This window comes from Zalophus californianus, chromosome 1, assembly GCF_009762305.2.
Source record: "Zalophus californianus isolate mZalCal1 chromosome 1, mZalCal1.pri.v2, whole genome shotgun sequence".
NCBI classification, from domain to species: domain Eukaryota; kingdom Metazoa; phylum Chordata; class Mammalia; order Carnivora; family Otariidae; genus Zalophus; species Zalophus californianus.
Window position 1 is genome coordinate 58,810,603 of NC_045595.1, and position 14,332 is coordinate 58,824,934.

General features: G+C 65.1%; 1 protein-coding gene across 3 annotated transcripts in view; it reads right to left on the bottom strand.

Moving 5' to 3' along the window:
* PLXNA1 (plexin A1) overlaps positions 1-13,189 on the bottom strand; it is a 50,997-nt gene extending 37,808 nt beyond the window's left edge. For 2 of the 3 annotated variants that reach the window (XM_027584335.2, XM_027584334.2), the window contains exons 1-2: positions 6,434-8,409; positions 4,378-4,560 (exon numbers count right to left, since the gene is read on the bottom strand). In XM_027584335.2, the coding sequence (XP_027440136.1) occupies positions 4,378-4,560; positions 6,434-7,828 (1,578 nt within the window). In that variant the 5' untranslated portion in view covers positions 7,829-8,409. Of the gene's footprint in view, positions 1-4,377; positions 4,561-6,433; positions 8,410-13,144 lie in introns of those variants that run through there. The other variant, XM_027584336.2, reaches the window with a different exon arrangement.
* Between the last annotated feature and the right edge of the window lie 1,143 nt (positions 13,190-14,332).

A 14,332-nucleotide genomic window follows, 5' to 3' on the forward strand; every position in this document is an offset into this window, starting at 1 on the left:
GCAGCACCCAGCACGTGCTCAGTAACCACCAGCACAGCTGGGATGCCAGAGAGTCAGGTAAGAGCAGGTAGCTCCGAGGGCCCGGACAGAGCCAAGGCCTGAGTACACAGGGACAATGGCCCGGCCAGGCCCCAGTGCCAGGGCACAGATGTTGCGGCCACGGCCCTGTTTCTCCTCCATACAAGGATCACCACACAGGAAGGAATGTCAACCTCCCTTGGGCCTCCCAACAGCCCCCAGAAGGCACAGCCCACCCAATGTGGAGGGATGAAAACCAAGGCCCCCCCAGGAAGGAGCTTCACCATGGCAGGCCTCCCTACTAGCCACACTCCCAAACAGCCCAGCCCAGCCCCAGAGCCCAGCTAGGCGGCTGTCTCTTGGGTCCTACCCCAAGGCCCAGCATCCTGCAAGCCAGTGATGCCACAGCCCAGATCCCCACGGTCATAAACTGGTAGCCCAGAGCAACCTTGGGTTGGCCCATAATGCTTTCTAAAAATGTGTCATTAGCTGCCAATGCTTAACAATAAGAGATCTCACACAAAATATGGATTTCCAGATTCTCTTGAAAAACCGGATGCTGAGGCAGACGGGGCCCGCTTTCCCCCTGGCACAGCCACCAGAGAGACAGGGCTGTGTTGCTCAGCGTAGCCCTGAGCCCTGTAGCAGGCACAGTTACCAGGGCCAGGCTGGCCTGGGGTGTCCCTCACCAGGCCCAGAGGGCAGGGACTGTCCCCACCTCTGCTTTGCAGAAAGGGAGAGTCCAAGAAGGCCTCCAGGCTGGGGTGGGGCAGGGAGGGCACCCACTGGCAGGAGTTCAGGACAGGTCCTCTCCACACCCACTGTGAGTACCTGAGCGGACTCAAAAGAGCTCAAACCAGGGGCCACCTGTGGAAACTCCTGCTAGGGTCCAGGGGTCCCTGGTGGCCACTTGGGGTAGGGGGGTAGGGTGGTACATGCAGGACTGGGGCTCTGGGGGAGGGGGGTCAGCCCAGGAGGATGGGCTGCCTCTGTTGGCAGAGAGGGTGGCAGGTGGCGGGCAGGGCCTCTAGGGAAGGCCAGGGGAGTTGGGAAGCACCCCCAGCCAGCCCTGAACAGCTGAAGTTGGCAGGTTTAAATTAATCGACTACAATTTTACACAACAACGTTGTCGGTGGGGCCTGGCAGAGGGCCAGCCGGGTCCCTAGAGCTCACCAGTTACTTCTTAAAGCTCAAGAAAAACCACGCCTGGGGAAGATGGGGGCCTCTGAGCACAGCAGGCCTGCCCCTGGGTCAGCAGTGGGCAGGGGTCCCCAGGGCCCAGGACCCAGCACGTGACCAGGACAGAGGATGAAAGGCAGTGAGCGAGCACAGTGCTGGACTGAGCTGGGCCAGAGCTGCTCCCACCCTCAGCCTGGGTCAGGATGACACGTGGTGGGGTGAGGAGGAGGCAGGAGAGGACATTCTGCTGTAGGCTGGGCCCCATGCACAGCAGGGAGCAGGCGTCCTGCACAGTGGGTCAAGGCTAGAGGCCTAGTGTGGGGGCTGGGGGAGGTTATGGAGGTGGGGCGAGCAGAGCGGGACTGGAACCCCTGCCCCCAGCCCTTATGCTACTTCAGGCCTCCAACTGCAGACATGCCCCAGGGTGTGACATGGGGTTCAAGGGTGCCACGGGTCCTAGGAAATGGGCAGGCAGAGAGAGCAGGACAGCTGTGCTACCCATGGGAGCTGGACGGAGCTGGGTCTGGTGGGAGCTGATGTGCTGGGCAGTGGGAAGAAAGGCCCCCGAAAGCTGGCAGCTCAGGGCAGGCGTGGGCAGTGAGGAGCTCCTGGAGGAGGGGCTGTCCTGGACTCCGGGCTTCCTCGGAGAAAGGACACGGAAATAGGGGTCCCTGTTTCTTTCCCTCCAAGGACCCACAGGACAAGGAGGGAGCCTGCAGTTGTAAGTGAGGACCCTGGAGCCAGTAAGCCTGGGCACAGGCTGCTGCCGTTATGTGCCTCAGTCTCCCTATCTGTCAAATGGACAACAGAGTTGTTGTGAGGACTCGGAGAGGCACCACCACAACAGAGAGCTAACCACACTCCTGAATGGGACCAAGTGCACATCAGGCTCTGGGCCCTCCTGGCGCATCCTCTCATCCTTCTTCGTACTATGCTCGGGGAAACAGGCTCAGAGAGGCTAGACAACCAGCTCCAGGACCACAGAGCTGGCGAGGGGGAGAGCTGAGACCACACCTGATCTCAGCCATTTGCATGGGATTAGGGTGCGAACAACTGGCCACAGAACATGAACAGCCGTGTGACAGCTTCCTGAAACCGCCCCCCCCCTTGAGCAGGTGGGTGCAGGTGACCGGTCCAGGGGACGAGGCTGAGGCCCGCCTCTATGGAAAAGCCTCAAAACTAATGTGCATCTAATTCCCCAATGAGGGGGGTGCTCCCACCACCAGGCCAGCAGCTCCTGGGCATGGCTCAGCCCCACATACCCCAGAAAGGCACAACCCACTCACTTGCAGTGCCCAGCCCAGACGGGTCCAGGGGTGGAAGGAGCCAGTGCCCAGGACGGGGTTCTGGGAGGTAGGTGCAGGGGCCGGTGGGGGAGAGACAAGCAGAGGTTTCCTTACGGAGGGGCCTAAGCCCAGCTCCCACTCCATACAATGGGCCTCCGTTTCCCCCCTGTGGGACTAGGGCAGAGACGGAGCAGAGCAGGACCAGCTAAACTCACAGAGCTCCCACCCGGACCGTGGCCCTGGGGCAGGGGAGTGAGGCTGGAGCCAGGGAGGCAGCGGGGGAGGCAGGGCTGGACTAACCCGTTCTCCCAACCTCCTCACAGGGTGGCCTGTGGGCACAGACAGCGCCTTAGCAGTTGCCTGCCAGCCCACCAGCCTTCAAATGGGCCACTCCCAGCCCCAGGAGCCCAGCCTCCTGCTGGGCGACAGGCCCTGGGGCGCCCTGCGGGAGTGTCTCCGAGTGACCTTCACTCTGCAGCCCTGCCCCAGGGGAGGCTCTGGCCCCTGGCAGGCCCAACCCATCTGACACAACCCCCTCCCCAGGGGTTCCATGGTTCTTCTCCCCTGCTCTCCCAGCCCCAAGTACCCTCCCCTAAGGTGGGGAGCCCACTCCTGGGAAGGAAAAGAGCCTACACCCTGGCTGCCGATAGTACCCCTCACAAAGGGTAAGGAAAGGTGGGCCACACCAGAGGACCAGCTCAGGGCACGGGGGCTTGCCCACCCCCACTGGCCCCAGCAGAGTGCCTGAGTTGGACAGAACCCCACAGCACCCCAGCGTGCCCCATCCCAGGATGGCCTTCAGTCAGCATGTGGACCACCCCAGCCTACAAGCCCACACATCCGGGTTCACTTCACAGATGGGAAAGCTGAGGTGGTCACAGAGCCAGGGAACAGTGGGACATGACTGCCAGAGCACCCACCACTGCAAAGACAGGGAGACCCCCCCTCCCGCACAACCCAGCACAGAAGCTGAGAGCAGGCAAGGCCCTTGTTGGCCCCGGGCCCAGCCCCCACCCACGAGTACACGCTGGGCGGGGAGCTGTGTCAGCACCCGGCCTGGGGACAGCTGTTATTTCATCTACCAGGCCCCGCCCCTGGCCTGGCTCTGGGGCTCCCAGGCACCCCCACCCCACGGTCACCCCAGGAACTTCCTCCCCAGCAGGTCAGCCCTACTCTGGTCTGGTCCCACCCACCCACCAAGTTGGGACTGAGCCACAGGCAGTTGCCCTCAGGAACCCCTCCGGGAAGCCCTCCCGTGGCTGCTCCCTGGCAGCCCTGTGCGGCTCAATGCTTGCTAGTGAGGGATGGAAGGCAGCCACCACGCGGGCCCTTCCCCCCCAGCACCCTACCTCTCACCCTGAGGAGCCCTCATGCCTCTGGAGCCACAGTGCTCCCCTTGCACCCACCAGTGGCAGGTGGGGGTGGGGGGTGCTACCCTTGCCCTGCCCTTGGCCTTGCTGTCTCTGTGCAGGGCGGGGGCCTCTCGCCAGGGCAGAGTGCTGCCTCAGCAGACACTGGATCCCCCGGAGGGGATGGGGGCCACACAGGCGTGCCCTGCCCCCACCCCCGCGCAGCCTTCCCAGGAGGTCACTATGTGCCCTCAGAGAGCAGCGGCAGCATCTCCAGGGCCCCTGGGGATGGTAGGGTGGCCAGACCCCTTACGTCCCTGACCCAGCCCTGGAGCCCCCGACACCCTGCCAGGGCCTTTACACCTGCCAAACACTGAGGCAGCCCCAGAGAAGGGATATGGGACAGGGAGGCACATGGGAGTGGGGGCCTGCTGAGGCCCCTCGCGGCGGCCTCGCCTGGCACTGGACCTGGGCCTCCCAGTCTCCGGGCAATGCTGTCCGCCCTGGGCTCCGCCCGCCCCATCCGCCCAGCCCCAGGGCCTGACCTTGTGGATGCGGCCACTGCGCGTGCCGGCGAACACCACGGTGCGGCCCCGGTAGTCATAGGCAGCCACAGCCGTCAGGCCATCATCCTTGTCCACGAACAGGGGCGTGCCCTCAATCGTGACGGTGCCCCCCAGAGGCTGGTTGAAGTCCTGCCCACAGAAATCATCGTCGATCTGCAGTGGCTGTGGGAAGGGAGAGGGTGAGCCTCTGGGCCCCTGCACACGGCCCCGGGAGCCTTCTGCCTGCGGGCGGGAAGCCTTGCAGCCAGGTCGGCCAGTGGCCCCAGCTAACTGGGGGGTGGGCATGGAGGGGGCAGGGGTTCACAGAGGGTCCTCAGAGGGGCTGGGCTCAAGCGTGGCCCCGACAGATGTGGGGGATCAAGGATTCCTGGACCCGTTCGACAGAGAAGCCAACACTTGCAAAGGCCCTGAGGCCCAGTGCACATGCCCAGATCGGGGGGAGGCATCTCCCCAGCCACTGGGCACAGGTCCCCCACCCAACCTGTGGGTGGGAGGGGGAGAGCCAGAAAGGAAGCAGCCTAGGGGAGACCAAGGAAGTAGAGCAGCCACCTTGGGGACCAGGCCCACAGCATGGATGATGGCTGCACAGGGAGGGGGCCAGCCACCGGAGGGCTGTGGGGTACAGGGAGGGCTCATTTGAGACAGGAAACAGGGGTCACACCTAAAAGGCAAAGGCAGGGGCCGGCTATAAAGTGGTAACTGAAGGGATGCGACGCGATCAATACATGAGGTTCAAGAGAAGAAGGAAAGGGCCTGGAGGAGGGCAGGTTCCGGGGGAAAAGGGGCCAGCTAGCTCCCCTGAAGCAGGCTCAGGGCCTGAGGTTTGCAGGGGAGAGATCACCAATACAAACGGAGCAAGGGACGCCAAAATGCAGCGGGGCTGAGGGTCCCCAAGTGGCCCCAGCAACTGGGACCCAGCCAGGGGGAGGGGATGACTGCAGCCATGCACACGGAGCATGCAGAGCATCCAGTGTGACCTCAGAGGGGCTGTCCTTCCAGGCCTCAGTTTCTCTAGCTATACAGCAGAGATCATATGCCTTCCCTGAGAGGCCAGGGGAGGGTGGACAATGCATCGGCCTGGCATAGCCGGGCCTCACGGTGGAGGACGGCCCCATCCTGATGGGTGCCCCACCCCACCCAGCGGTAGACGTGACAGAGAAGGGGTGAAGGGACCCTTGCCCTGGCCCCCTGCCCTGAAGACAAACCAGTGTCACTCCCAGGATAGAACTGGGACAACTGAGGCCAGACGGGCCAAGCTTTCCCTGGGCCACCCAGGTAGTCCCAGGTAGCAAGAGCAGAGGGGTCGAAGCCTTGCTCCCACCTGGGCAGGTCACCTCAAAGTGCCCCTGAACAAGTCCCTTACCCTCTCTGAGCCCGTAGTCTTCCTCAGAAAAACAACAGATCCTACTGCTTGGGGGCATACATAAGATGCTCCCCCAAAAGCAGCTGACCCTAGGCTGGCTTCTTCCGGGCCTAGAGACAAGAGCTGTGGCTGTCAGCCACCCAGCACCCAGGCCCTCAGGCTGCCCCGGTGTCAGGGCTGGTGCCATCATCTGGTACCAGCTGAGGCCACAGGCCCAGAGAGCAAGTGCACGGCCCAGAGCCCAGGGCAAGGATGAGCAGGGCTTCTCGACAATGGACTAAGTGGGGAGACAGGTCTGGGACACACGCTCCCCGTCTGGCCCAGCTCTGCCTCTTACTGGCTTTGTGATGCTGGGCAAGTCACCTCACCTCACTGAGCCTCTATGAGCTCTCCGTAAGGAGACAAGACAGGGTGGTGAGCGCCTGGTACGGTGCCAGGCCCACTGCCTACAGGGGCTCATGGACTGCTGGACACGGGCCCAACACCCTGTCTTCAAAGAAGCAGGACGGCTGCAGGTAAGGGCACAGGCTCCCAGGCCGACACCCCAGGAGCAGCCCTGACCCTCCGGGAGGCGCCCAATGGTGGCCCCAGGTACAGGGAGAGTGCCGCAGGGTGTTGAGCATGGAGGTGGGGGGGGGGGGTTGGGGCAGCGCCCGCACGGCACCTACTCACCGAGTTGATGCAGCCCAGCTCCTTGTTGAGCAGCCAGGGCAGCGAGAGCTTGCCCTCGCCACGGTAGCAGGACTGGATGCGCTCCTTGATCTTCTCCTTGATGGCCCTGAGCGTGAACAGGCACAGCACAGACTCCTTGGGGGGCTTCACGCGGTTCTTCTGGCCCTGTGCGAACACGGTGAACAGCACGTCCTCATCCTCGGCCAGGCCCAGCTGGCGGGCCAGGGCGCGGCCGGGCCGGCTCAGGTAGGCGTCCTGCACCAGGCGGTACTCCACACCCGCCTGCTCGCAGCCAATGGGGAACTCGACGTAGGAGTAAAACTTGGGGTCGTCCACGCAGAGCCGCACGATCTTGGAAGTGAAGAAGTGCTCGCCGGCGGCGTCGGGCGAGGTGAGCTGTGTGTCCAGCTGGAGGGTGAGGTAGTAGACGAACTGCTCACTGCGGAAGCTGTACACGTAGTAGATGTCAAAGGCCGGGAACTTGGACAGCGTGTCCGAGGGGATCTTGAGCTGCGACGACACGAACTCGTCCTGGTACACGAAGCCAAACATGTCGGCGTCCTCCTCGTTGGCCATGAGCCGGCGGCTGGACAGCGTGGGGAAGTACTCGGACTTGCCATCGATGGGCGTGCCCACAAAGAGCTTGGCCTGGCCCAGGCCCGGCGGCCCAGCGATCAGCACGCCAGCCATGCTGCCTGCCTCGCGCACGCTGGACAGGTAGTGCTCCTTGCGGTGGTGCGGCTCGCCCAGCTTGAAGAGGTCGTCCAGCCGCAGGAACTGGCAGATGCCCTGGGAGGCGCTGCCGCAAGCCAGCAGGCGGTTGGCGGCGTAGTCCAGGAGCAGGAGCTTGTTGACGTTGTCGGTGCTGCCCAGGCCATGGGGGCACGACTGCACGCTGGGCGGCGGGTAGCACTTCTCGTTGTCCTCCACAGGCCCCGTCACGTGGGCCCGTAGCAGCGTCAGGTTCCCTGACAGCTTGTAGATGCGGTTCACTGCACCCACGTACACCTCGCCGGTCTGCTCGTGCACCACCAGGTGGGTCAGGCCCCAGTCGCTGGCCGAGAAGGTGCGGAAGGCAGGCTGCGGCCCCCCGCCCGCCCGGGGTGCCCCCGCCGCGCCCCCCAGTAGCAGCAGCAGCAGCAGCCCCGGGAGCACCCGCAGGCTCGGGCGTGGCAGTGGCATGGCGGGCCGGGGCCTCAGGCCGAGGCGCTCGGGTCCTGCAGAGGCGTGCATCACGGGGCCGGGAGCCTCAGCCCTGCGGAGGAGAACGGGCGGGAGAGGGGGCGTGCGTGTGGGTAAAGTCCCTAGACATAGGAGGGCACACACACGCACCCAAGTGCACATGGCCATCTCACGAGCTCTGCGCGCTGCCCAGCTGGTGCTGGGACATCCCATGCTCCACCTCCAGGGGCATGGCTTAACTGCCAGAAGCCCAAGGTGGACAGAGGACCCCCTCCCCAAACTGAGGACCTGCAAGCAGGGAGAGGAACATCAGGGGTCACCAAGACCAAGCCCATGAGCACCATGAGCAGCACGGGATGGCCAACAATGCCTGGGCCTGCCATTCTAGGCAGAGGAGAGAAACGGACCCAGGAACAGGGAGGCAGGTGATGAAGGTCCAGGGTCCAGACTGGGAGCCCAACTAACACCCCAGCCTGGAGGCCGTAACCTCCTGACTCAGAACCTCCCCACGCCTACAGAACAAACCCCCTGCCCCAGCTCCAGGCTCCTAGGGTAAGTGACCACCTCTCTGCCCAAGGCTCTGGGGACACGTGCTCCCTTGCAGGCCCTGGAGAGCCCTACTCATAGGCAACCCCCCTCCTCCCACCCCACCAGCAGATGAAGATACTCGGACCCATCACCACACAGGCAGCAATTCTCAGAGGGGCCGGGAGGCAGTCTGGGTCATCTTGGCCCTGGGGCCACTTGCTGGCTGACCCTGGCCCAGCGCCTTTCTGGACCTTGAGCCCTGTATTCCAAAGAATGATCCAGAAGCCAAGCCTTGTACACCTCCCACCCACTATCCCCACCCCCAGCCAATCAGGCCCCCCCATTCTGTCGGTGCAGCACTGCCCCCTCCCAGGCTCCTCTGGCCTGCCTCTCAGCTCCCCTTCCACACCCTCACCCCAACTCTGAGGAAACAGGAAGCCCTCCGGGGGCGGGGGGGCTCCCTGAACCCTGCCCCCCCGGCAGTGGTTTTCTCTCCCCAGTCTGAAAAGCCCAGAGGCTGTCCTCTACCTGCCCACAGCTCCTCCCCTCCTGTCAGATCGGGCCCCCAGCATCTTTCACCGCCACACCAGGCTCCCAGCATCCCCACCTGTACTTCCCGGGTCACACTCTCCACTAAGGTCAGCGTCCCCCACTAAGTCTCCCCCAAACTGCCCACCCCTCTCCCACCTGGACAACCACAGCATCTGGCCTCACCCACCATGCCCACCGACAGCCCAGGCCCCACACAGTAGCCTGGGCCATTTTTCTGAACTGCACACAAGGTCGCCGGCCCGCAAATCCTGTCATGGACCCCCCCTTCTTCTGGAAAAGTCTGGTCTCCTCCCAGCCCAGCAGCGGGCAGTCAGATGCTCAGTTATATCGAGGCTCTGTAGCCAGGTGGTCCTGACAGGAGTCACTCCTCTTTCCCAGCCTTGGTATCTGCATCTATAAAACGAGAATGACGAGCTCCTCTCTCGGGGCCAGAAGCCCACAAGGTGCCATCAGCAAGAGTACCCTCTTGGTGTCAGAAGTGGCCCTGCCCTGGTGCTGCCAGATGCTGAGGCCTCGTCCTACCCCTGGCTGGAGACCGACCACAGCCATGCTGGATCAAGACGCAGGCCGGCGCCAGCCAGGGCTGCGCACGCTCTCTGCTCCTGGACAGTGTCCCTCACATAGACTGGCAGCCCCATTTTACAGGTGGGGGAGGCAGAGGCCCACAAGATAAGTGCCTTCTGCCAAGCCCAGGCTGGGAGCTGGCCACAGGGCAACAGGCTGTCAGACAGGGCCCACGGGTCTCTGGGCTCCCATGTCTGCCCCTGTAGCACAGGGCTCCTCTGCCCTCAGCCAGGCCTTCGGCCGTGCTGTTCCCTCTACTGGGATGCTCTTCCCTTCCCTGCCCACACCCCTGCTCAGGTCTCGGCTGCCTGCCCTGACCTGCCAGCTGAAGCTAGCAGTCTCTTCCTCTCAGCTACTTACTCCGTTTTAATTTGTGGCACAGGACTTGCAAATGGTTTTGTTACTTATTGTTCCCAAACTTGTGCTCTCCCCACAAGAATGGCAGTTCCACAAGAGCAGGGCCTGGCTCTCTGCATTCTCCCAAAGCCGACTCCAGGGCCCAATACTTGTGAATAAAGGAGTAAATGAATAGATCCTGGGCAGAGCAAGGCCTACTCCGTCACCTTGTCCTCACTCTGCACCCACCCTCTGCAGAGTCAAGGCCCACACCTTCCACTCAGGTGGGGACACTGAGGCTCAGGGAAGCAGGGAGCTTTAAGCCAGGATCCCACAGCAAGAGGACCCGGTTGTGCTGCCCTGCAGGACCCTCCCGGCTGGCTGTCATCTGCCTCTCCTTGAGGATCTCTGCCCAGACACCACTCCAAGAGCTACAAGCCACCTATGCTGGCAGCCAGGAGAGGAGTCCCCAGCCCCTCCCCCCATCCCTGTCCCCAGCTCAGGAGCCAGAGAACAGGCTCCTCACAGTGTCAGCAGGGCCTGGGCTGAAAGCTGAGTGCATGTGAACTCCAAAGAAAACATGAATCACTCACCGTTTATCAGTTCAAAGCAGGCCTGCAATTACCAGGGGCTGGGCTCTCCCCTCCTCCGGGATAATTATACACGTCTTAATGCAATTATGGGCCCTACTTTTTATATTAAACAGGAGAGACCCGGCTGGAGAAGCCACTGTCTAAACTCCAGGCTGGCCCTGGGCCCACTCCCTCTCTCCCCCAACAGTGGCTGCTGGCAAGGGACTGGCCATGGCGGGCGGGATGGCCAGCCAGGGAAGGGGGGATCCCAAGCCCAGGGCTGGGACCCTTGCGCCCACCATCTCACAAAGGCCAGTGAGGACGTTTCAGTCACTTCCCCTATCCTAGAGTTATGGAGACCAGGGCTTAGACAGACCCAAGGTCACCCAGCAGAACAGGATGAAATCCCACACTCCTACAGAAACATGGATGGGCAGCTGACCGGCTGGGGCTCATGGCCCACAGATGTCTGGCCTGCCCCAGAAAAAATGCATTTGTGCCAAAGCCAGGCCTGGGTGCTGGGGAGGACCACACTGGGTTGGGGGACGGGAGCACTGACAGACGCTGGCAGGGCATCTGGGAGGAGAGCAGAACTGGCCACTGTGGTCTGGGGAGGCTCCTCCAGGGGGCTCTTCCACCTGTTCTAAGAGAACCAGGCACACGGGGAGCTGGTGGGGAGGAGCAGAGAAGCAAGGGCCCAAGCCGGGGCCTGGAACCTGCTGGACCATGCAGAGGGGCAGTGAGAATGACTGCAGCTTCCTGGCATGGGCAGTGGGCTGTGCCAGGGGGCCCAATCTGAACCAGACTGGGAAGGGGGAAGCTAAACTGGTGCTGGGTGTGCCAACTAGGGGTTAGCCAGGGACAGAGAGACCCGGACAGAGGCAGACGGGGCCACAGCACAGCCGGCTCCACTCCTGGACGGGATGGGCTTGACCGCCCAGCAGAGCGTAGAGAGAGCAACAGCGCCTTTCCTTCTCCAGGGCCCGGCAGCCACCACCACTCCTTATCCTCAGAAACAAAGACCCTCAGAGCCCTCTTCAGAGAGGAAGAGCCCCAATCTCCATGCCTTCGCACTCTGGATCATTCTGGGACTTGGGCAGGTTGGGGCTGGGGGACAGGATGGGACAGCCATCCTGCCCAGAGTTACCCCATTAGCAACCAGGGCAGAGAGCTGTGCTGTCACCCCCCCCAACACAGGCCCTAGAAAGACACGGTCCCAAGCCGTCCTGCTCTCCCACCAGACAAGTCCTATGAGACCAGGATCTGGAAGCACTGGAATCTGACTCAGAAAAAGTGCCCACCACTCGGTCCTTCCCTGAGGTGCCCTTCCCTCCTGGCCAGCGGCTCTAGACACGGGGACCTTCCTGAGGAATCAGAACATAGAGGCAACAATCTGGGGGTGCAGAAGCCCAGCAAAGGGCTGCCTTTGTCCACAGCACCTCATTTGTCCCCCACCCCAAACAAACACCTCAGCCGCACAGACACTGCCAGACCTCCGCCTATACTGTCCCCTCTGCCTGAAACGCCCTTTCTGGGCCTCCCCGGGCCACCCTCCCAGGCTGATTTGCAGCCTGGCTCTGAAAGGGAACCACTGATGTTCTCATCCGCTCTGGCATGAGACTGGATGCTCCTCAAGGGCTGGGCAGAATCTTGGCTGCTTGGTGCCGCACCTGGTCTCTCCTGCACACCCCAAACCAGCAGGGAGTGGGGAAGAGCTGGGGCTTGCTCCCCAAGGGCCAGAAGAGCAAAGACTGAGCCCCCCCCCCTCCCACCAGAGCCCCAGAGAACCAGTCCCGGCATGGAAAGAGGTGGAGCAGCAGTGAGCTCCTTAAGCCCTGCCTTAGGGAGCAGAGGCCCGGTCCACATCCCCCCCAACACACACACCCCTTTCTTTCAAGGGGCGTGGCCCCAGCACCCCAAAGATGAGCCAGGGCCAGTTCTCCGCTCTAAGCAGCCACTGGAGCCCCTTTCACCCCCCTTTCCCGGGCTGCACCTGGGATCTCAGCGGCCAGGGGCCTCCCTGGAGCCCCGCTCCCCCTTCCCCAAGGCAGCCCGGAACCAGCCCCGCCGTCCCCAGCTACGCCGCACACCAGGCCCGGGACTGTCCGGGAAGCAATCCGAAGCCTCCGAGAGAAGCGGGCTGACCCTGGAGAGGCCCTGAGAGGAGGAGGCTGAAGAGGCCCGATCGAGCGGGGCGGCCTCCCGGGCGGCACCCGCACCGCCCCCTCCCAGCCCGGGTGAGCGGCCCTGCGGGCCAGGGGCGGACACAGAGCCCATCTCCCGGCACCCTGGGCCAGAGGGGGCGGGGGCGGGCGTCGGTCCCGAGGAAGCGACTCCAACTTCCACCCCAGCGCCCTGAGGGCCAGCGGAGGATGCAGCCCCGCACGACCTCCTCCGGCTCCCGCGGCCCTGCCCAGGCAGCCGCGCAGCCCGGCCCGGGCCTGCCCAGCCCAGCCCGGCCCGGCCCTGCCGGCGGCCGGAGGTCGGAGTCCGCGGTCCAGCCCCGGGGTTCGGCCTGGGCACCCCCAGGGCCCTCCCTCTGGGGCCGCCACAAACTTTCTCTCCTGCCTTTGAGGAGGGGGCAGCGCCGGCCCCCGCCCCCCGCCGCGAGCTCTGCCCCGCGGAGCTCGGCGGGCCGGGCCGGGCCGTGCGGGCGGGGAGAGGCCGGCGGCGCGGGGCCTGGGGCCGCGGTCCGATCCCGGCCGGGCGGGGACGCGAAGAGCTCAGCGCCAGCGCCACGGCCGCGCCCGGACACACGCGGGCGCCGGGCCGGAGCCGCAGGGACACGCGGACCCGCGGACACGCGCGCCGCAGTCCCCCGCGCACACCCCCTGCTCGCTCGGCCGCATGCCCCGCGCCCCGGCCGGAGGCCGCCCCGCTCCGGCCCGAGGGCGCCTCCCACCCCGGCGCGCCCCCCGTCCGGGACCCCCGCCCGGCCAGGCTCCGCGCCGCGGGGGAAAGTTGCGCCCCTACTCACGGGCTGCCCCGGGGCGCGCCCCGCCGCCGGCCATCGCCGCGCCCCGTCGCCCGCGCCGCCGCCGCCGCCCGCCCCGCCGCGGGGCCGCCGAAGCCGCGCAGGCCGCCCAGGCCGAGGCCGCCGCCGCGCCCGGGCTCCGCTGCGTGGCCGCGCCGCCGCTGCCCAGCATGAATGGGGCGCCGAGCGCCGCGCGGCTGCGGACCGGCCTCGCTCTCGCCGCCCGCGGAGCGCCGCGCCGCACGCATGCGCTGCCCGAGGCCGGGGGGGCGGGGTCTGCGGGGGCGGGGCGGGCGCAGGGGGCGGGGCTGCCAGCAGCCTCCAGAGGGCGCTCTGCCCCGCGCCGCGCGCCGGCCGGGGCCCACCCCGGTCCTTCAAACGGCGATACACTTGTCCGCCTTAATGGCTCTGCACAGGGCCCGCCGCGGAGCGTCCCCGGGGAGCCCCAAGCTCCGGGGCTGTCCTGAGCCCGTGTCCCCAGGGATGGGCCCGCCTTCCTTGTGTCCGACCTAGCAGTAGAGCCTCCATTCACACAAGGGTAAACTGAGGCCCGAGTAGGGAACGCGCCTTGCCCCGGGTCATGCAGGGATGTGGGTCGGGACCCTCGGCCTTCTGCCACCGCGTCTGTTAGGTGGGATGGGAACCCTCGCGGTGAGCAAAACGGCGCTCCCTGCGGGCGGGGCCGCACGACAGCCTGCCTGCGCGCGGCGCGTTCGCTGCCGCGGGAACATGTCGCCCCGAGTCCCGAGGTGGGGACGTGGCGGGACGCCAATCCGGCTGTCCCCCGAACGCGGCCGGGCGAGCAGGCAGTGCGGGGGCCAGAGTCGGCGGGGCGGCGGGTGATCGCCCGTGACCGTGCTTGCACGGCGCTCGGCGGTGGCGCGCTCCGAGAGCCCCCAGAGGTGGGGGCCCGGGAAAGGCCGCCCCGCAGAAGGCCCCGGCCGAGGGCAGGCGCGGCGGCAGGAGCGCAGAGCGCAGAACCGAGAGGACGGGGAAAGCCTGGCGGTGGCCGGGGGAGCAGCGGGGGATTTAGCCCGAAAGCAGGAGAGCCACCGAGGGGCCTTTGCTGTGTGTGAACCCTGCGTCATCCCTGCAGGAGAGGACACCTCCTCGGTGCACACGGCTGAGAAAGAGAACGCAGCAAGAAGCTCACACCCGGCCAAGGGGTCCTCCCATCTCGTCCCTCCCCTC